General features: G+C 37.4%; 1 protein-coding gene across 1 annotated transcript in view; it reads right to left on the bottom strand.

Annotated features, from left to right (window-relative positions):
* The window catches only part of ST6GALNAC3 (ST6 N-acetylgalactosaminide alpha-2,6-sialyltransferase 3), a 127,763-nt gene that overhangs the window by 93,199 nt on the left and 10,460 nt on the right, over positions 1 to 24,104 (bottom strand). Inside the window, exon 2 of the mRNA XM_026086889.1 lies at positions 20,172 to 20,368. Coding sequence (XP_025942674.1) covers positions 20,172 to 20,368 — 197 coding nt within the window. The remainder of the gene's footprint in view (positions 1 to 20,171; positions 20,369 to 24,104) is intronic.

The raw sequence follows: 24,104 nt of genomic DNA, 5'->3' as shown, positions 1-24,104 counted from the left end.
AACATATATCTTGGGCATGCAAATAGCACGCAGATAAGAAATTTATCTTTATTATATATTATAGTTTCTGCTAAATGTATTTTTATTGCTCTTCATTGTTTGCACAGAATTACAATAAGTTGAGCCTTTACAGAAATTTGGAGAGGAAGATACTGGTCCTGAGGAGCTGATCTGAAATGCTTGCTTTTAAATGAAAGGCTATGGAGATGTGAAATCAAAGTTTTGTGACCAGCTATCAGTAAACTCCAATAGCATTGCCTAGTGATTGTATAAAGTATTACAAAGACAAAACCCAAATGTGATCATCTTCTCTGTATCCATTGTGTAAATGATTGCATCAAAACAGTGAAGAATCAGGGGTAACAGTTTATACCAATTGACATCTATTATTTTTGATTTTTTGAAATTTTACAATTATGTATAGGTATCGGCCCATGATCTGGGGAACTATCCCATAAATTATGTACAGACAACACATATTCAGGATCACTTTGACTGATGAAACTCACTGTTTTACAAAGGGGTTCAGAAAAAATAATATAGTGAAGTGTGAGCTCCCAAGATGGAATAGCAGTAAAAATCATATAGACCAAAGCATGAAAGGAAGGAATGAACAGTACAACATACAGAACAAGGAAAGGATTCAGAGGTGATGATACATTATACATTAAGCCATCTGTGTAGTATGTTTTCAATAGATGTTATTTCCTGAAAGTCTGAGGATAGTAGGACCATATTAGAAATACTTCAGTAAGTAGCTTGAGCTTTGTTACTGTAAGAAGGAAGTTTAATGTGGATTAAAAATACAGCAGGAAATCATCCAAAATCTATGCTATCTATGGTAGAAGTAAGTTGAATTAAAAAAAAGAGAGAAAGAGACAAGAGGGGGGAAAGAGAGAGAGAGAGAGAGAATATGAATATTCTCAAGTAGTGTAAATGGCTCTTAGCTTCACTGACTTCACTAACTTCTGTATAACCCCACTGAGAACCTTCCTTTAAATTTTTACCTATTAAAAATTGGAGGTAATTCAGCCAATACAGACTTCAGCATGTGCTTAAATACTTTGGAACCCATTCTAAAACACATGAAAAATCAATGTCTTTATCTAGTTTTGGATGAGGCCCCTGTTAAATACAGCTGCTGCTAGGCACAAGCTGAAATGCTTTGCTAAAAAAGTATCAGAGAGAAAACAGGATCTCACAGAGGTAATTTCTGTCCTCATACAAGCACTTAAACATTACTAGTATATTTGAGATACTTCTTGAAGAAGCCTAAATATAGCAGCGAAAGACTTCATAAAATGTTCCGGATAGATACTGAGCTCTGCATGTCCTTTGGCTTGACTTGCCATCCAGCACTTGTTATCATCTGAACATCTATGTGCAGTACACCATGTTTCTAATTCTAATTCACACGAACAGGGTGTTACAGGAATATGTGACTCCACAAATCCTTAACTATAAAAGTGAAAAATGTGTCACAAAATTCAGATATGGAACTCAAAATAGTACTCCTGTATATCAAAATAATAAAGGATAGGGAAAGCTTCTGTAACTTACAGTTATTCTGAGACTGTCAGAAAATGTACCAACCTAAGTCTTAAAAAAGATTACAAAGCACTTCACAATATGAGATAAAACAATAATTTTAGGCTATGCTATAATGTAATTCATTGCCAAATGATTTCCATACAGTTTCTAAAACAGAGAGCTTTATAAAAGTAGAAAGCTTTATAAAAATATGACAAAATGGATATAAAAACTGCAATAAAAGAGTCAATATAATTTCAGAGTTAGCCATCTATTTTCAATACTTTTTAGGTATTTCATAAAAGGTTTTCTGTGTCTTAGAGATTTTTTAATACATCATTCCTGAATGCTAAACAACAACAACAAAGATACAGCTAAAGCAATTCCAATGGAAAACTAAAATAAAGAACAAGTACTAAGTACAAGTGAAAGGGCACTTGCAGGTTATTTACTGTCATTTAAAAGTTACATTATGCTTCATTTGTTCATCTGCTAAAACTCCTTTTCTTATAGAATGTTAAAAAAAAAAAAATCCTTTCATTCCTATGCAGCAATGTTTAATTACTGAGAGTTTTGACAGCAAGTCCAAGAACCACTGGGTTTTGGAAAAAAATGCAAATACATAGCTTTTAAAGATGATGTCTGCATGGTTTGATACATGATATAGAGACCTCTGTCTACGACTTCTTGCATGCACTATGACAGCTTTTTATTTCAGGCAAAATCTTAGAAAAGGGAAGGAAAATAATTGGGTTATCAAGTTGTGGAGAAGCAAAGTGAAAGAAGGCTGATTTTTTCAGGCTTTCCAATCCCAAACCTATCATTTGGGTTTGTGCTTGGACACTATTACTATTGCTGAAGATCACCTAGTGACGCCAGTGGTCTCACTGGTATGAAGATAGATATAGCATGAGTAAGGACATAAAAATGTAGTTTTATAAAGAAACCTGACAGCTTTGATTCTGCAAACAAGACTGTGAATGTGGATGTGTCCTGGAGCAAGGGAGGTGCCTCTGGGATCACACACACTGAAGAAGGTGATTCTTTAACTCATATGTGTCCTTAAATTCCAATAACCCCTCTTTCACCCAGTTGCTCCAGCAAGCTGGGAAGGAGAACCTGGCCTCTGACAACAGCAACTGAGATATCCAGTCTTCTCATCTCACTAGAGAAGCACAGGGAACAAAGCCTTGGTCACCCCTTGGCCATATTCAAGAGAGGGTGTATTTCAGAGTGCTGGCATCCTACTTCACGTAGACCACTTACTAGCATAGGCACACAGTCCCATCTTATAGCACAGGCACAGCTCATGAGAGCAGCATCACTGAAGCATTGAAACATTTTATTTGCATAAACAAGAAAAAATGTCTGCATTAACCTTCTGTACTCTCCTGTCCACCCTTCTCCTGTCCCTTCACTGATACTCGGAAAAGTTCCAAATCACATAAGCAGATAATGCTAATTAAAGCTTCACTGTAGAAACAAAAATCATCTGGTTTCAGATAATATTTTCCCAAAAGGAAAATAGATGAAATAAAATTATATTCTAAAATGAGGGCCATAGCCAGAGACTGCTCATAGTCAAGGGAAAAGAGTCTTAGGAATGCAGTTCTCATTAAAAAGATGTTTCATCCACATCATCATCAGTAAGCCGTTAAGAATAAATGTAGAAGCAGAAGCAGAAAAAATGTAACAGAATGTTTAAGAAAAGAGACTGAAGTGATTATGCACTAAAAACTTTACTAACTTCTTAAAAATAATTAAACAAAGAAAATGGACTCATCACCACTGATCTAAGACCTTCAAAGTTCTGACAGCCTGAAGTTTCCTGCTCTGCAGTATGCTATCCAAGCTTCAGTGCAAATCCCTGTTTATTCAAATAACTGCATTTCTCAGTAGTTCTACCTAATTAACAGTGTGGCAATGAAGGAGGCAATAAGGAGTATCTACATGTAAATACACCAAAACTATGCCAGAGAACATTAAATGTGTAAAATGAAGCATTGAAAATTTAGGCAAGTGTCAGAATTAAGGTTGCTGTGCAGCCCTAATTGGGCAACCTTGTGTGCGTGTATTATGATATTGTCTTTAATTACCCGACCACCTACTATTTTTTCCACTGGACCCCTGCCTGCACTGACTGACATAATGAGCTGCTGCTTGATGCCTTTGTTTTCTTGTCATTATTCAGTGTGTCCCCATGCCTCATTTATTGAGCACTATTCACACCCTGCTCTGAGATTTATTAATTTCTACCTAGGCTGTTGCACAGTACTTATACTCTAGTAGCTCCTCACTTTTCAAATATCATTCTAAAGAGAAATGAGAGAAGACCTTATTAGCCCCCTTCAGCAGAAGGGGTCTGAGAAATTAAGGTAAAAGTTATAAATTAAATTTAAAAGTATATACTCGCTGGCACACAGGATCTGGAGCAATCAGAATTCTTTGGTATTTTATAAATTCAAAAAACTGCTATTGACTTCAGCTCTCTCTGTGGAAGATCAGTGCTTAATAAATCAGACCCAAGGGTCTCAAAATAAGCAGCCAGAAAGCAAACAACACACAATTAGCAAAAATATGGTTTGATTAGACTGGGATCATACAGAAATTCTGTAACAAGCAAGAATAAAATCTAACAGCTGCTATTTAATCCTTAACCACGACAGCCTTTCCTTCCATTCCTGTAATGTCCTGTCTGCTTCACTACACTTTGCTATTCCTTCAGCAAACGAGGTGGCAGTCCTAAGAACACACATTTCTGGCTCACACCAGAAATAATGAAATCTGAGCAGGGAGTGAGATTGAAGTTGTCCAATATGCACATCCACGAATACACCAAAGGAGTCTGAATCATGAGTGGACAGATGACTTCAATTATGGCATTTCCCAATTCCTGAACCTTGACTTTGCAACTGTACTAGTAGTACGGCAGGTTACTTTTCATAAGTCAACTTCAAAAGTACCTAAGCAACCGCAAAACCCCAAGAAGCATGATACTGACACCGACACTGTCCATGGCAGGGCCAGAACCTCCCTATCCACCACACGGATCCCAGGCATTTCAACTAACATAAGAAGTGGCAGTAACGCAATACCACCTTCAACTTTAGTAGCCACATTATTTTGTTTTTTTTTACTATAATGTCATGATTTTCATCAGTAAAATGTTTTTCCAACCAGTTCTGGCAAAAATAATACCTTTTCCCCCCATAAACAAATATGTCATTAAGAAATAAAACATTCATATTAAGGAAGCTTCTGAATTTTTGAGTCTACCAGGCAGCCATATTCCAAAATACCCCACATAACCTAATTAAGAGCCATTTAGTAAGACTACATACTAAATTGCTTTTTGCACCTCTCACGTTATCCTCTGGAGATCCCTTGGGAGGGAAACACAGGTCTTATGGTTGGAAGAGGGGCCTTGGACTAGGGAAGTTTGGTCTGGTCTGGCCAGCTGCTGATCTTCTTTGCAGTCTCAGCTAAGTAACAACCTCTAGGTCTCATTTTTCCCAAACTGCAAAATGCATAAATTGAAACTTAAACTCTTTCAGAAAGAACTGCATTGAATTTGCTATATTACTGTTACTCAGAAAGATCCTCCCCACCTTAAACCTCTCCACAGGTAAAACCATATGTGAAGGCTAAGTATTAGTATGGTCCTTTTATTTAGAGAGGCATTAGGAGTCCGCAAAAAACCCTTTTTCTCCCCAATTATGGAGATTTGTGGAGTTACAACTTTGACCTTCCAGGCATCACCCTACAGGGAACGGGGAACACCAGGGCACAGTCAGTTCCAAGGAACCACAGTGGGGCACATTTTAGGCACTGAAACGCACTCCGGGAGTCAAAGTTAAAATGAACTACAATTTGTTTTTGCAAAGTCCTCCTTACAAGACGCGTGTTTAGCTACTGGTCAACTATAGACATAATGAGAGCAAATAGAAGGATCCTACAATAAAATGACAGGTAAAGCATTTCTCACATGCTCAATTCTAGTGCACAGCAGGTCTTGAAACTGAAGATTTAAAACAGTAAAATAAATAATATGCAAATATATGTTCTCAAGCAATAATTTCATCTGACTATTCAAAAGTATAAGCAGGTCACCTCACTGATGGTAAAACATAATTAGCAAAGTGACAGAGCTTTTACATATTAATTGTATTTCTTTTATATCAACACTACAGGAACAGCAGCACAAAAAATTTATAATCACCAAAAATCCTTTCTGTTGACAGAGTTTTTCTCCTATTAGCTCTGCAAGCCATATTTATCCTGGAAGAGTGATATTTCCTTTCAGTTTTGCATAGCAGTATGTACAAATAAAAACCTTAACTGCCTGGATATAATTTTCAGTATGCTTGTCTTACTTCAGATGTGTGCTTTCTGTTTGGAGCACAGCTGTTCTTATTTCCCCACAGGAGCTTCAGTGCAGTAAATATCTTCTCTGTTGAGGGCTCCATTCCCAAAGTACTGCACAGGGCCACATGTACAAATTGCGTTAGTGCTAATGAAAGCTGTGGGCGTGTAAATCCATGCACAGCACTTAGAAAGTACAGACCACAAACCTTGACCCCACCACTTTGCCGGATACTGAACCAGAATTGCACTATTTAATTCTGTGTCTATAACATAAATCAAAATTTTCAAAGGGCTTTTATTCTGCTAGAAGAACTCATTCTGGGAAAAAAATTGAATAGATCATGCTGTAAAACTGCATTAATGAAGCAAATTACTCCCACCAACCTGGAAAACAAAATAATTTGCTAACTGAAGGTAAGGTTTTCTAGGGCTGTACTGCCACAGCAGAAGTCTGTGTGTTTATCTCTGTTTCTTTACTTCTGCATTTCAAAAACAACTCCTCCGCTGTCAGCATAGCAGAGCTGGCAGCACTATTGCCTCTATGCTAGAAGGTCAGAGATGCACATCTCCGGGCATGCGTTTGTAGCCAATGCTGACGCTGCAACAGAGCGTTTGGGGGAATGTTGTTGCATGGTTAGAACTGCCTGCCTTCAGAGGAGACATTACATCAAGGTCATTTCTGCCCATCAGTGGGGACCACCTGGGTGAAAGGTAACAATCCCATGGCAATTTTCACAACAGTAGGACATAAGCATGATCGTCTTCACAATATTTGCTCCTAACAAACAGCTTCTGGTATCTGAGATTCTTTGGCAGCAATTGTCAAACAAAATAATAGATATGCATGGACTATTCAAACCATGTCAATGATTTTGACCTCCTTACTCTGCAAAGCCTTCTCTGTTTAGGAAGAAATGTAGAGCAATTATAAGCATAATTAGAGGAGTAAGTCCAAGAATACATTAATACACTTTATATATACTGTATAATATATTGTAAGTGTTTAGATACACGGATTCCTGAATTTCTGTTTTCCTGAAGGCAAATTTAAAATAAAAATTAGGAACTTAAGTTAGTGTCTTTCATTCAGTCTGCTTCTTTGGGAAGAGGCAAATACAAGAAACATAAGAGTATAGGAAACAAAAGTAATTTCTACACCATCTTCCTCTGAGCCCAGCAGCTGACTTTACTCTCTTGCTGGTGGGTGCAAAAGTGATGGTGGGTGGCTGTCTACTCCATTTGTGCCCTGGCACTGTGACTAGGAGGAGAGAGGCTGATGAACAGACCCAGATATTTTTAGCTTTTATAGGATAAAACTACATTAAAAGATCAAGAGTGGACAGAAAGAAAGGTACAATTACAAATGGTTGTCAGGTTGTCACTCTGAACATGGTGAAATATCCCAACTTTTAATAGCAGTTCGAACAATACAGAGATGCTACAACAGGATGGCATGAACGCATGGTGCACCATGCTCAGTGAATGGGGTCCGTCACAGAAATCCTCCACGCCGATCAAGGATTTCACCCATTCTTCCTGAACCAAATCGAACAAGACTTCTTTTCTTTTTTTAATCAGATGCTATCTGAACCAAAGATGAAGGAGAAATCACAAGCCTACGAAGAAATATTTGGGTATAGCAAGAGATTTGATTTAATAATAATAATAATAATAATGGGAATTTGAATTGATTTGCAGGCAAGAAATTATAAAGCATGTTTTGTTTTTTTCCCCCAAAGAAGCCCTTAAAAGAAAATTACTAATATTGATAAAATTGTGTTTTCTGTTGTGTTAATTTGAGCAATCCTGGGCAGGTCTCAAGGAAGAAAATATGTTGCTTTATTATTCATGTGACAGGCAAATTAAGAATGGAAGAGTATCAGGTAAAATGCAAACTGGACTGAAGTTATTTTTGACCCACAACTGAAAACGAGAACCAAAACCTAATATATACATAGTAGATAGCAACATAAAATTAAACATATAAATAAAAACGCCGCTTCTATAAAAATAAAAAATACGCATATAGTTAACTTCCAGCATGGGAAAAATTCCAGTGAAGTTACAATTAGATTTTGAGAGCAATTTCAGTAGCAACCTATTTCATTTCTACAAGACTATAATGATTTCATCAGTAACAAATTCTCTAGGTAGTACCACACTAGAAGGTTTACGGATGGCACCATTATATAGCATCCATAATTGTTACAATCAATTGAATACTACAAAAAAGGGTGCATTTGTGGATGACTCTTAAATGCGCCAATTTGCCAGATTAGTATTTTGCTAAAAGTAATGCTCTAAGCCTTCAAGAACCTATTACCTACAGACCAAAGCTCACGCAAAGTTCATTTTCTGCTGCAAAATGAAACTGGGCATCATTTCACAGTAGAATTTATACTACATCCATGAATATTACTGATTACCATAAACAGTTTGGTTATCATGGGGCAAAATATGAGTTTTTAAAATACCAGTGAGCATAGGCTGAGCGTAACAGCTGTTGATAGGGATGTTTGCTCCATGTGTTTGAGTCACCTTTGCTCTCAACCTAGAAAGACTATAGAAACGCAGGAAGCTGTGACCAGCGCTTTACAAAGGGTGGCAGAATTTAGGGTGTGAATCTGACATAATAACAAATTTATTTAACAGGAAAAGGCTCCCAGACACGCTCAGGTTCCATGGAGCTGGAGAACCTGAGGTAGCATTTACAGGGATACTGGGAGAAGATGTAAACAAGGAATCTAGAAAAACATTTACCCTCCCAAATTCTCTAGATGGGTAAATAATAGACACTACCTGATAGGTAGAACACATTTTTTAAAGATTATCCTATCCTGAATACAGATGAAGCAATGGAAAGTTAGCACATCCATAGGTAGACAAATATTTCATTGCATCCAGAAGTAAATGATGGTCAAGTATTGAGATACTCAGAAAGAAACAGAAATGCTGCATTCATAAATCCTCTAGCAATTCTACACTTTAAACAGTTTTTAAGAAGTATTATACAATAATATCTACTCACTCACATCTAATGCGGAAAAGCCTGTTAGTGATACGTAACTGCAAAAATTATATTTATGTTTATGAAGATTTTGCCAGACAAACTAGACTTTTCAAAGAAAAATGACATACTTTAGTGGGTGAAGGGAAATTACTGGATGCATTTTTGGATTTAGTAAAGACTGATAAACGGACTTATTTTCAGAAATTCTGAATACAACTTCCTAGATAATTGCACAATTAATCAGAATGTACAAGAAGTACAAATGTGTATAAAAACCAGGTGTTTATGTACATAAAATGAACAGCTAATTTCTTAATAGATCTGGCACATTTCATAATGAAAGCTGTTCTTCTAACAAATGTAACCATTTAAACTGCAAGAAAACTACTTAAGTTTGAATGGAAAAACTAAGGGTAAAAGTCTTAATTCCATGACTAATTCAAATCAGTTTTGCAGGACTATGTCACATGAACTGGAACAGAACAAAAAAAAAATCACGTTGCCTTTTAGCCATAAACCTTTTTCAATTGGTCTCATACAACACAAATCTTTACGATCTCTTCCTAGTTAAATCATGTTTATGCCTTATTTTTAAAGGTGATCTTCAGGAGAAAATTAATGGAATTTGCAGAAAGAGCAGAAACATGTGAGTAAGGTAATAAGCTGGGCATCATCTTGGGAAACTGCAAAGTGATGCACCAGGTGAAAAAACATCYAACAGATTTTTGGAAAAATAAATCTCACGTAACATGGGATCTATAAGCAGAGGTAACATGTTCTGCCATAGGGAAGCAATACCTCCTCCCTGCCATTAGAGCTGAATGCTGCGCAGGGCTCTGGGAAACTGAGAGACAGCTGAGAAGGGGGTGGGCTTTTGCTGTGGATGAATTAGGAGAAATAAGGAAGAGGTTGCCTGGATAATGTTGTAGTAAATGTGGACCTGCAAATATCTATATTTGAAGAGAAGAGAGAGTGATGAGGAAGTAGAAACACTTGATATGTTTAAAGAAGCAGGAAAGAAAGAGGTATAAATGGGTGTAATATTTTCCATATCTCAGTCTGTGAGGAAAAACTGAACAAATGAACTAGTAAGTCCACTGCATGACCTTCCAAGGGTTGGGGGAAAAGGCCCATGAATTCTAAAAATAAAAACGGACAGGTTAAGACTTGAGTTAGTGGGGACTGTGGGTCATTTATGCACTATCAGGGAGATAGAGGAGCCAATTGACTTTTTTCAGCCCTAGATTTTATTTTTTGTACACGCAACTATTTAGCACACACAGAAACTTGCAGAAAAATATATACATTATTCATGCTACTCATGGCAGACATGCACTGTAGTTTCAGTGAACAGGACTGGAAGTAATACCAGAGGAAATAGAGGCCTTAAAGGAAGCCACTAATCTCAGAAACCTCAGAGTGTCACTGTAATTTTTTTTTAAGGATTCTGTTATGATAATAGCTGGGTTTGCAGAAAATGATTTCTGCGCTATTTAGCTAAATGACCTCACAGAAGACCATTTCTTTCTCACAAAATGAAGAGTGGATAACACCTACCAGAGAGGGAGCAAGCCATTAAACAGCAAGTGGAAGGAGTGTCACAATGTTGTTTGCTATGTGATTATCAACAGCCTGAACACAGCAAATGTTTTAGATTTCACAAGAGAACTTACCTCGCATTGTGCGCAGCAAAGGCAATTCCTCATTTTAAACATGAAACAATATCACTCTTATCAACTGCTTGAAAATGACTTCTCATCTACAATTATCTGTCAGTTTTTCCTTCTCATTTTCAACTATCACCAGCCTCCATAGCTACAGAAGTCTATATCTCCTTGATTCTTGTGCTCAGCTCCAAAATAATTTGTTAGGAGTTACACATGCTTATCAAAGACAGACAGAATACACGCAAAAATTAATGACGGTCTGTGAAAGTTGCTATATATCATTAGACAATATATGCCAACACCACTGCCTCAGTACCTGGATTGCTGCGTCCTTTGTCAATCAGAATAAAGCATTAGTACAGTGCAAAGATTATTTTTGTTGCTGTTCTGGCAACAATGCTGGTACACTGGTAATAAGTAATAATATATCAGGGAGAGCAGATCCCTGAGCATTTTGCAAGAAGAGTCAATCTGATTAATGCTATTTTACTTTTTGAACTTGACAAGCTCCAGAAATGTTATCTGCTCTTTATAAACACAAATCCTTCATAAACATGATGAAACTGCAGCAGTGAAGAGAGGAAGTACTTTGGTCAAGGCAAGCAGCAGGACAGAAATTGAGACTAGTTCTTAAGAGTTCCAGCCTACTAGTCCCTATCCATTAGTTCCTGTTCCTCCAGCTGTTTTTTGCCAAGTAGTGGGTCAACACTAAACATCACTATTTGTATTACAGTAGTGGTATTAGATCTTCCAGCTATCACTGATGCTGGTGATGACAGAACACTTCCAACACCGTGGATCAGCTGGAGCAGAAACGAACAGGATAGCTCCAGAGTGGACTCACCTGTATGGCGGATGTGCAGGACTGCCCCTCGACCTCCAAAGTATTCTCCTGTGCCCAGAGCCCTATCTTGCCTCTATTCTTTGTTAATGTATTTACCAAGGAGAGGATTAATGAAGAAGTACCATCTACGATGTGTTTGAGAAACTTGTATTTCTCTGCCTTCTAACCAGAGAGCCTGAGTGGCCTAGAAAACTCTGAAGAAGTGCCAGTTCCCAGCATTTGGGAGACACTGGTATGGCTGAAAATGAACTTTTTGAGACTCAGTCCATTTGAGAAAGAAGTTATGCTTGTAAACATATCTGAAAGAAATTTTAAAATGTGCATGAGCTCTGAGCTGAGACATGATTTTTCCATGGGTGGTTCTGGTTTGAAACCTAGAAGTCATATTAACTTGCCAATTGCTTCTCAAAAAACTCATCACCCAAAGACTGGATCAATATAATGCATTCATCTTGGGGCACATCTTCAATGCCTTCAGGAACCAAACCTTGCGCAGAACGCAGCAGTAGCTGGCTTGTTAAGAACAGCCTCTCAGCTCCCAAATCTCCAAGCTGTGCCTTAGAAGCTGTCCTAAATGGTGGCACTTTTTTGGAGAAGAGGTAATTTGATGACTTAGTGAAAGAAATTCTGGGCAGTGAAGAGCAAGTCAAATTTGGACAAAGGCTGAAGGAAGAAACTAGCAGTTTTGGACAATGTACATTGGATCTAAATGGGGAGAGTTAGAGGAAATGGAATAGACATTACACACCTTTAACAAACCCATGCTAGAAACAAGATGACAGGAGAAGTTGTATCTTAAGCTAGAAAATGTTACCAAATCAATAAAATTAATTAATTAATTAAACAAAAAGCACCAGAGAACAAAATTGGCAGTCATCAATAAATTCCATAATATATTGTATGTCATCAAATCCTGGGTTACTGTTTCTATTTAAAGGCTGACCTTTGTCCCTCACCACTGTGTTTAACTTCTATTGTAGGATATTTGCTGATCTAAGCTTTCAGTGCACTCCACTGGAAGTACTTTCGAGTGATTTTTGTGCATGTAGTCAGGCATTTCATAGGAATCTGAAAGTATTTGGTATTTTCTAAAAGTTTAGAAAAATACTTTTGAACTTGACGCACTCCAGAAATTTTATTTTCTCTTTATAAATATGAATCCTAGGCAGGAGCACTCAAAAAAGGCAGAAGGGAGGGACTGTTGATAGCATTGCTGAACCAGAACCAAGGAAATCAACCCAAATCAACTTTCACTTTGGCTGGTGAAATAATAAAAGGTCCTTGTGAATTCTTTGCAGCCAAAAACTGGAGCAAGCAGGTTCTATCCCCTGGAGAAATATTGATCCAAGATCTGTGGCATTTTCTTCTACTTCACATCTAAAACTCTGGGTCCTAACTACAAGAGTCTCTTAAAGAGACACGCCTGAGAAGCTGTACTTCAAAAAATGATGCTATTACTTGGAGAAAAGAGGACTGAAACTGGTGTGGATAAGGTAAAGGCAGTAATGTGCACCCTTGGGGTGGGGAATAAAAATGGAGGATCAATTGTTATTAAGTGGACAATCCCCAAATGACTCTAGTAATTTCTTTGTGCTCATTTGGGAATTTCATTCAGCACCGTATTTATTCATCTAATGGGCATCTCAACCATAATTTGACCGCTTTCCTGAGTGGCAGCAAGCAACAGATTACTATAATCTTTGACTAGCTGAATATGACAAATAGATCAAATGGGGAGGGGAAAGGTAAAGCTACATGAAAGAAATACTGCTATTATCTGAATAAACACAGAACTTCATTTTTCCCCTAACACTGCCCAGATTGAATTGCTTTTCACTTTGGGGTGCAGAATTTACCATGAAATTTCCAATGTTAGTGGTAATGTCACTTAGTGGTATAGAGGTAACTCAAAAAAAGATTTATGATGGATAGACAGACAGAATTTATAGCTATAGCCATATCCACAGCTCCTTGTTACACATATGGTAACTCTGTGAAGTAGAGCTCTATGAAGCACAAACTGCCAGCGTAGTAATGCCAGTAGAAGGCATGAGATTTTCAACACAACTGTGTAGGCCCTTATACAGACCAATATAAGGCATATTTGGTAGTACAGATTAATGTATTCATCTGGACAAGAGAGACTATCCCAAGAAAAGCAATTTTTGCTGGTGCAATCTACATCTGCTCAAAGAGAGTCCCCGAGCTTACTTACAGCACTACACCAGTATGCCTGTTCCAGCCTGGTCTGAGAGAGGAAAGCATGGATCAGCAGCTGAAGGTGCATTTAACTCCAAAGGTTCACATTTATACCTAACAAAAAGCCTAACAGGAAAGGCTCACATGGTACAAACTTCCCAGCAACTCAGAGAGAACAATACAAGACACAAAAGCAATATATTCAACCCACAGAGCCTTGCAGCAGAATCTGAAGCTGCCAAACTCAGGCTATCACAGACGGCCAAGGGAGCAAACTTGGAAAGCAAAGGCCTTCAAGGAAGATGGCAGTGGCTTTAAAACTGGCCAGTAATTGGCATGGTTGTCAGTGCTAGGGGTCTGTCTCTTGAGCAAGGTCTGGCTTCTGTGTTCACGTGTGCACCCATGTGCATATGAGTGACTGTGTGTGTGGCTGGCACTCTGCTTCCCTGAAGGGAAATATTAATAGTCTCAGAACAGCTCAGTACTACTCAGCTCTGCCAGAATAGCTACGCTGGGCAAGAGCACAAAGGGCTAAAATTCCTGAATTTCATAGCCAGCAGAAACCCCTTGTGTACAAATAATTGTATCAGCAAAACTCCATTTTCACTGGCTGTTTTTACTCCTTGGTGTATTTTATACACCAGTACGAAATATACTTTAGCCATCATCACTGCATCCAATCTAAGGACACTTTGCTGGCAAAGGATACCGTGAATCTCTATGAGAAGTATGTTCCAGTTGTAAACACAGTAGGGTGGCAGTGGACGTGTTATGATGGAGACATCTTAATTTTTAAGAAGCAGTAGTGGGCAGAAATTCAGTGTGCAAGTGATAAGATATTGCTCTCTCAGCTGATGAAATGAAACACCAAGAGGACAGCTTGCTTGCTATTAATGCAAACCAGCCCACCCTTCATTTAGCAAATATTACTGACAAAGAGGCTGAAAACACATCACAGTAATAGAATTCAGTTCTCATCCAGAGTAAAAACATGTTCAAGTTATACAGAGTTTCTCCTCCCTTCCACTGACTGTAAGCCTCATCCTTGTCTGTTTATTACGCCAGCCAGCCCACCTTCCATGATTTCCCATGATTTCCCCAGTGGTTTGGACTCATTCAGGAAGTTATTACGCCAAAGCTATCTGTTCTCTTCCTTACCAGTCCAAAGAATACTCCATTCACCTTGACTGGTCCTTTTATACATCTGACATTTAGCTAAAAACAAACTCTACTGATAGAAATCTGTCTATGAAGCTGGCTAGCTCCAAAACTTCAGTTCTGTCTGTTTCTCCCTCAAGACAATTTTCATGGCGTCTCTCATTTAGAGAGGTGTCCTCCACACTTCTCACGAGGAAAACATAACTGGCACCTTCTAGTATGTAGTCTACTATTATCCGACATAAAGCCTCCTGTTTGCTGGCAGTACAAAATCTTCAAGAAGGCAGAAGAAATTTCTGGAAATTTTTATAACCAAGGGGGATGGCAAACCTATGACACCAGGCAACTCTTCCAGTATAGCCTGTAAGCTCTCATCAACAGGGATCCAGCTCATGATTCTGTGCATCATAAATATTTATTTTTACCAGTCCAGATTCTTTTGGGATGAGATGGATTGAATTTTGATGGCACAAAGAGATTACTGTCAATCATTGAGCTGTAAGTCCCTTAGCCTTTTTTAAAAAAGCAGAGCTGCCACACAGGCACAACTGCTTAGCTCATCACATTCAGGCTCTATATGGAGCAGATTTAATTCCTTTGTATAGAATAGTTGATATATTTATCCTGGCACTTAACTTTTTCTTCATGAGGCACCACCAGAGTTGTGGCTGCTTTAAAAAACAGAGCTAATTCCATATATATAGAAAGAAAAAGGCTGGGCTGGCAGGATTTACTCTATCCAGGACTCTCTTCATCTGCGCTTACTWCCTCTCCTCTAGGTTCACAACAGTGGTTTCACAGGTGGACCTTACAGCTTATTCTGAAGGTTCTTCTTCCAGGCATAAAAACAGTTGGGAAGAGGAAGAGGGCAGTGGGGACTCAAGCAAAAAGCAAAAATTTGTTTAGTGAATGCATCTTGTGTTAGGCATTAAGACATCAGTTCAGTTGCTCAAACATAGGTATCTTGTATCATTTGAGATCCCCCATCATGTTTGAGACATCCACAAAGAATTTATGGGTTTCTCCTGGACAAGCAGCTGTAGACCTAGGGGGACTTGGTCAGTCAAAAAATTTCAAATGACAAAAAATACTTATGTCTTGGCAAATAAATTGAGTCTTCAACAGCTTTGAGCAGGCAACAGCCTCACTGTGCCACAACTGGCAAGCAATTAATGCTTGTACACTCATTTGTCCTGGTCACAGGACAAAACTGTATGCAATAATATGATCCAAATTTATTTCTTAGCTATCAATACTTATTGATGAGGGGTTTTGGGGGTGTTTTTGTTTTAATTACAATACAACTAAAAAAATCATAACTGCAAAATACATGTTCCTTGTATCTAGGATATTTACCCTGTGCTCATCACTATACTATGAGATCCTTCAATGTCCATGACACAAAACCTTTTCTCTCCCTCAGAATTCATTTTAGATTAAGCCATTAGATCTCTCAAAGTTGCAGTTTAATGTAGGGACTTTAGGTCATCTCAGAAGTTACCCTTTTCCAAGAACAGTTTTAATCTTGTATAGTACTTGAATATACTTCTTATAATTATGTTTCAAGTGCTACTGCAGCTATATTTCAAATTTTACGTATGTAAGAAAATGCTATATTATTTTAATACTGATGGTAGAATAAAAGTCTATTCAAAATTCACCTTTGTGGAAGCACAATCAAACATCCAGGAACACTATTAGACTTGCTCAGCATAAAGTTTCAAACTGCTAATGGGTTTTAAATTGATGTCATAATGCTGCAATTTAAATACATGATGTGCATTAATTTTACCAGAACTCTTTGTAGAGTAGGAGTGGTACAAAAGAGGAAGGAAGGTTATATTTTTTTATACCTAGTTCTTTTTATCTACTTGCCCATTCTTGAAGCACAAGAAGAATCACCACATCAGCTTAGGGCGAAGGGGTTGCGAAGTTTACTCAAACAACAATAGGTTTCAATTAGGCAACTGTTGTAGTATTATATCAAAGTAATACTTACTATGAAAAAATACCAGGAATAAGATAAAAATAACTTCACAAAATAGGCAGATGATATTTCTTAAAGATAGACTTCATAGGAACTATCACCAAAATCTATAGATACAAAGCAGAGGAAATAATGTGCAGAAAAGACTGTAGAGTCTTCTTATCCATACACTTCCTTTTCATTGTAAGGTCAAAATTCATGTACTTGGGTGAGAGAGCAACACTGCAAAACAGGCAGCCACAGTCTCTCCCAGATCTCAGGGAGTCCTCGCAGATGTGGGTGTTGGAAGGGGACAAGAGATCACACTGTGGAGGGGACCCTCTTGTATTGAGGGGAGGGGAGGGACTGGATGCAAATATTCTAGGTGAAGAATCATCTATTTCAGAAATATCTTGTCAAAAAACTAAAATGTGCATAGACTTAACAGGCCAGTATAGTACAACACTTAATATCCATTTATACTTCAAATATGGTATGTTTACTGTACATAAAGTCAGTTTTTCCAAAGCTGTTGCTATAGCTACAAATCAGGGAAACCATAGCAACAACACTGTATTATGCACAGCCTTAATTAGAGATTAAATTATGTATCTCTTCACAGTTTATATTAAATACTCCTATATAATCTAGTTACAGTAGTTTTAAAACATTTTCAGACTTTTTTGTGATAAAAAATTACATAGTATTATTCTGTCAAGTCAAATACACAATACACTTGAAATATGCCTTCACTGCACTATTTTGATCACACCCAATAATATACATGTCACTGGTTTCTACTTGAGATAAATACGAATGTTTGTATGACCATATTTCCTGAACTTCTTTAATACAAATCATTGATCCCTTCAGCCTTAACTACCTAGTAACTGATTTTCCAACATCTCCTAAGGTTTCCAAGTCCCATCCCATTCAGCTTTACCCAAAGGAAAGGAACTCCTTCTATCCTCAGGAGAAAGGGCTGTTTTTCCTTTTTCTTCAGAAAGTAAGCATGTGAGGGAGGGACGGGAATGGAAGCGAAGTAGTTCATCTAGATTTTCTAGCTTCCCCGTCATGTCGGATGACTGAATGGGTTGGTGCTAAATTACTCTGCTTTTTTGGCCTTTTTTATGTGTGTGTGTGTGTGTGTGTGTGTGTGTATACACACTATTTTAGTAATGCATTGAGAAGTTGAGACTAGAAGGTCTCTGAGATGCTGTACACAGCCAGGCTCCTCTGCCTCAGAAACGAGCCTAAAGGAAAGAGGAAAAGGAGAACAGAGAACGGTGAAGAAAGGACAAGGATGTTGGAAGCAGCTGATGAACAGAATGGAATATTATTGGACAGCAGGAGAGACATTGGACTCAGTGGGGTGATAGCCTTCCAAGGAGATCCTGGAAGACCATGAATGTATTCAAAAGGTGTGCACATATTCTCTCAATAAAAGAGAAAGCCATAATTCATGTATTTAAAAGCTTTCTCTCCTTTCTTCTGTTCCATCTTATAATTTTCTGATAGTTCACTATGGTATAATTTTATCACTTTCTGGATCTTGCCCATTGATGAGATGGTAGTCTCCCATTTTGCAAAAGTAAGTATGTGTGAGAAACATGAGCCATGTGAAAGCTTTTCACATAGGCAGCACAATAAAACTTCTCTCACAAAGGGAACAATTAAATCAGAATATAGTGCATTCTCTGTTATCAAGGTATGTTCAGTTTCTTTGTTATCATTTTAATTAGAAAATATTAATGTAATCTGCAAATACAAGGGGAAAAAATTAAAGTTACTAAGTTTAAGGAGTACTTCATGACCTAAGCTAAATTGAGACAAATGTCTTGCTAATCAATACTGGCCACCAACTCTCAGGACATTCATTTCCATTTACTGTTAGAACTTCCAAGCGTGTTATCAAATTTAAGAATGAGTTAAAGCTCCCACAAGCTACATCTAATCTCTGATGAAGGCAATAGTGAATAAAAACAGATTAGCATGCTCCTCTCCTCTCCAGTTATCAGTTAGGCTGATAGTGATCAAGTGACTTAAACAGCACTACCTCATTCCAACTCCCTGCCTGGCGCGGTGGCAATCACATAACCCAAGGACATGCAGAACAAACTGCCCTTCCGTTTTCAGTGGGTTCCTGGCCCTTTCCTATTTAATATATTCTGGATGGAGCCTTAGCCCCCATGAACTCAACGGCAGAGCTCCCATTCATTTCACTGGGACTGGATTCACATCCTGACTCAGCCTTCTTTTCTGGTACTTGTCTTTTATTTGCTCTATAGATAAAGTACTCTGGCCTGCAGCATACTCAATGCTGCATCTTACGTGGACAAAAATTAGAAGATACAGAGGTTTAAAAGAAGTAACCTCCTAAAAACTACAATTCTTTCTCATTCTGATATTCATTTTCAATACCCTAATAATAAAACAATAAATAAGTTGTTCAATACATTCATAGGGCTGGCTACCATGAAGTAGTAAAATACTTTCATTCGCTATAGAAGTTGTATTTGAATGCATTCCGTATATGAATATAATAATTGTAATTTTATAAAGAAAAATAATACTAGTACATGGAACTTAATATTTCTCATAGCTGACGGTGTTATAACTAATCAGGAATAACTTTTAGAAAGAGTTAAATTTTTCGTGTTTGTAAATTTATTTTCTGAGGTTGCACCTACCTGTGTTAAGCAGCAAACACAAAGACAGAGAGAGGAAGATGGCAGGGAGGGAATCACCACCACCACCGCTAAAACCCAACAGTGTCATTAAATACTCTGCCTGCTGAGATAGTTTAAATCAGGAATTCCTGTAAAATGTTCTTTTACCAAACTCAAAGCAAGTATTTTGCTAGGTGTCTACAGGTCAAAGCACTTTAAAATACAGACTGGAAACACACACCTAGCCTTCAAGTAACTACCAAGTGTTAATGTAAAACTTTTATAAAAACCCAATAAATCTCTAGCTCTATACCTTCTCTACATTCATACATGTTTTTTTTCATAAGTCATTCTCCTCTTCTATGTACATAGAAACACAGATAAACTAGCTCTTACATAGGTATCCTAGGCAAAATTAAAAGTTTTTAGGACTTCTATCAGAAAGACACACAAGAAAATTTCCTTTGAATTTGAGGGACTGAAGGTCTGAAATTAATTTGAAAAATTCTCTTGCTTGTATAAATGTTAATCTTCACTGTAACCAAGCATTATTTTGAGGCCAGCCCACTGTTCTATCTATTGTAGACATTACAGAAATTAAAAGAATTCAATGGTCATTTAAATGGTCACATACTTTTAAAAGATACTTTACTCAGAAATATTGCTTGTTTTAATTTTTCCACTGGGCAGTTACTTGAAATTAGAGAGAGAAAGATAGATCTGCTGGTCCTTTTTGCTGCACTGTGTTGATACAAGGTCTTACCTCTTGCGTTTTCACATTTATATATCCATAGTGAGTTCTTGTAGGCCGCCTTTGACCATTAGAAAATGGTATCCACTTGACACTGGTTTGTCCAAAGCAGTTTAGGATCAAAGGGAAGTTAACTTCATTTGTGAGACGAACGATAATCAGACAGAGGAATGCTGCAATGAAACTCACAGCAACAATGGACTTTCTCTGTAATGAAAAGAAGGAAGGAAAAAAACAAAAAATTAAGAATTGTTTTTAATAAAAAACAGGTAACTTCTATTGTAGGATGAGGGGAAAGCTTTAGAAAGCTTCATATGTGATTATTTCATATGGTAGTCACCCTGCTGCTGGAGCACAAGGAAAGGGGACTGAACAAAATTTTTCACTAAATCTGTATTTCAGAGGTTTCAAGAGTTTTTTCTAGAACTAGTTAGAAACAAATCAGTTCTGCTTAAAAAAAATCAGCATTTTTTTACTAAGTTTCAAAAAAATCTACCAGTTTTAAATTTTATTCGAATTTGGAATTAAGGGTTTTTTTAATGCAAATAGCCACACCAAACTCTCCACAAAAAACCACCAGCACTTGGGACACATGACAAATAAGAAAATACAAATGACACTTGTATCCATACTACACCAAATTTATTGTGAAGAGAAAGATAAGTACAGATTTTATTTATTTTATGTTAATCTTAAATCATTCCCATGCAACAGAACATAAGACTCTAACCTTAAATATTTGAGAATAAATGTTTGGCAAATTCAACACACCATTCTGCCTTTTCCCGTGTTCACAGATTTACAAAGTGAGGCATTATTATCTGGAACAAGATGACCTCCATTGTTAATAACGTAACAGATCTAAAGTCTGTATCTAATTAACCTTTGCTTTCCACCTCTAACATATCCAGGTGGTTGGACTGGTTAATGCAACCACGAAAACATATCAACTTTTTCCATGTGTAACTCCTTAGTCTGCTGGAGAACAACTTGCAAGAAAATACAATGTTCTCCTCATTTTTAACAATTTCTGAAATACTGCATTCAATTACTTCCAGACAAATTACTTGGGGACAAAGCATGCCACGTTAGATGGCATACATAAAGATTCTAGATGAAATACTCTATTTCAAAGGTCATTTTTTGCCATTTTCCTGAGGGAGTGGGCCAATGATTACTTACAGGTGTTTTTAATAGTACTTTAATTACGATCTAACTTTACCTAACTTGCCACAGTTTAATCACCCTACTGAACAAAATTCTATCATTCCAAACAGTAATACAAATAGAAAATAAGTACGTAGTAACTCTTAATGCTGGATACAATCCCCGCAGTTCCTGTCTACAGACCCCACCAACTCGCAGCCACCAGCACACTCCGGGTGTAAGATGGCTTTTGTACATGAAGGCAGTAAGATCACAGGTGTTACAGTAGTGATGGAGGGATGAAAGGAGAGCTCTGATTGCTACCATATAAGACGACAAATCTGTTCTTTGCCTGGAGGTTCATTTGACAGTCTGAAGAAACTAAAATGCTGAGCAGAAGAAACAATGATATTTACACAGCTAACATACCACAGAAGATGTAGACAAAGTTTTACTGGACATAAACCACACCAGGGGCCTAGGTACAGGATGCTGCTGTGCTTGGGTTCTGCAGAATTCTGGACACAGAAAACAGAGAGCATCACAGCAGGCACACAGGAAATCTGAAGGGATATTACTGTATTCCTATACACAAGAGTGGACAATATAGTGCATTATGGTGGGTCAGTCGCATGGTTCTACCTGTTCTGATGCATTAGAAGGCTGCAGGTTTATAAGAAAAAAAGAAGCAAAAGACTGGGATGGAAAACTTGGGTGGACGAGATCATTAGGAGGAGAAAGGGAACACGGAGACCAAGAGCAGTATTCTGGCAATGTGATTCAGTGAGGAGGAATCTTAGTTAATTAATGGCAGGTAATGTAAAATTAAAACTAGCGAAGCTTCAGAGGGCAGCATAACAGCCTTCAGGATTCATGGAAGACCCTGCACTTTCCATCAACTGCATTATAACAGATTTACATTATATTGCAATAAACTGGCTGGGGAGCACTTCTGTGTCACTTCTCTTTGTACCAGATGGAGTCAGAAATGTTTAGCTATATATCAAGGCCTTGTAAGTGTTAAGAGCAGCCAAGATGTGCTGCACAAGTGATAATTATACAGCAGTGAGAAGGAGAATGGATTAGTCACATTACTTATTGTAAATCAGAATTAAAAATATTGCAAATATTCAAAGAGAAAACTAGAGTCTTGTTCCGCTGCATGTGCACGCTTCAGTTAAAATGTCCACAGTTGGATACTGCACTGCACAATGCTGCTATCAGATTTCCACACGTTCTGCCTTCCTGGCTTGCTGAATATCCTTGCTTAATTTTGTGCAGATCTGTTCTGAACTGAAAAACGTTGCAATCATCTCTGTGCACTTCTCCTAAGGAGCTGTTTAAAGAGCTCCTGCTCCACAAAGAATTCAGATTGTGTAGCTAGAACTCTTGGCCTTCATAAGATGCCAGCTGTCTTTTATATTCCTTCTCTTTAAATACAAAGGAAAAAGTCTGTTTGTGGCCTTCTTTTGTTTTGTTATGTAATAAAATACTGTTTGAAAAAGAAAACAGCAAAGACTTTTATATGTGTGTATTGTTTCACCATAAAGAACCTGTACTAGCTGAAGAACAGCGCAATGAGAGAAAGGAATTTTTACAGCTGAACGGAATGAAGGCATCTGTTACAATCATTTGAAAGAAAAAAAAACAAAATAGCCATATGCAAACCCAATGTCTACTTAACTTGTACAAAGGAAGTTTGTGCTAATGATTCAGTTCCATTGCAGATTTTATTAAAGGCATGAGATTCAACAATGTGTGCTCCCTGGGGGAAGACTACTACAAAATAAGAGTTTCACTGGCTTCATAAATTTCAGTGTAAAAATAATAAAAAACAAACATGCAACACACCTGCCTATTATAATTTCAGCTTCCTTAAGGACCAAGTAAAGCAGTCTGCTGAATGACCAAGAGTATTCTCAAGGGCAGCTTTAAACAGAATTTGCTATCCTTAAAGTTCTTCCCTCCTTCACCTGCTCAAGCAAAAAGTACCGGCGCTATTTGTCAGTAAGTACTTCTTGTAAAATCTCTCTTCCTACAGAGAAATGGATTTTGTTATATTTCCTCTGATAAAACTTAAAATTTAGCATTGGAGACTTCAGGAATTGTAAATGACATCAGGACATGACAAAAAGTATGGAACTATATTGGACATGAACACCAGACCCTAATTTGTCTCAAACCTTGTCTGTATCAGCATTTTTAAACACTTATAAAGCCTACSATTTGGGAAAGAGAAACCAGTATTCATTAGCAACTTAGCACAGAGACAAATTTTATTCCTCTTTAATTTTAAGTTCTCATGGATGCAAAGAGTCTTTTAACAAAAGAAACTTTCCTCTAACATGAAAGCTCTCCACATATATAAATCTCAATCTATACACTTTCCCAACAAATTTAATATAAATGTTTTGATACAGGTGACACTTTAATTAAAAATATATATTCAGTTACAAACTTTTTGACACATATTCAGTGAGGAGCAGACAATAATATGTATTTTTAAACAGATTCATAGCTGGAAGACTTGCAAGGTATATTAGCTTTTATCAGATTTATTCCATTTACTACAGTACTAGACCAATCTAGCTGACAGCTGCAGGAAGAAAATTACCAAACTTATAAAAACAAGGTCCTATACTAGAGGAGTGATGGGGTTTCTTATTTGTTAATGACATTAAACCAAAGTAGATGGTCATTCAAAGTAAAAAATCAGATATTAGGGGGGACAATTTAGATCAGAATACATGCAGTGCAATACCTGTGGCCCTGTTGGGCAGAGACACACACTAGCACTAA

This window comes from Apteryx rowi, unplaced genomic scaffold (genome assembly GCF_003343035.1).
Source record: "Apteryx rowi isolate R43461 unplaced genomic scaffold, aptRow1 scaffold_7, whole genome shotgun sequence".
NCBI classification, from domain to species: Eukaryota; Metazoa; Chordata; class Aves; order Apterygiformes; family Apterygidae; genus Apteryx; species Apteryx rowi.
The sequence above is the reverse complement of the archived record's forward strand: the minus strand, read 5'-3'. Positions and strand labels throughout refer to the sequence as shown.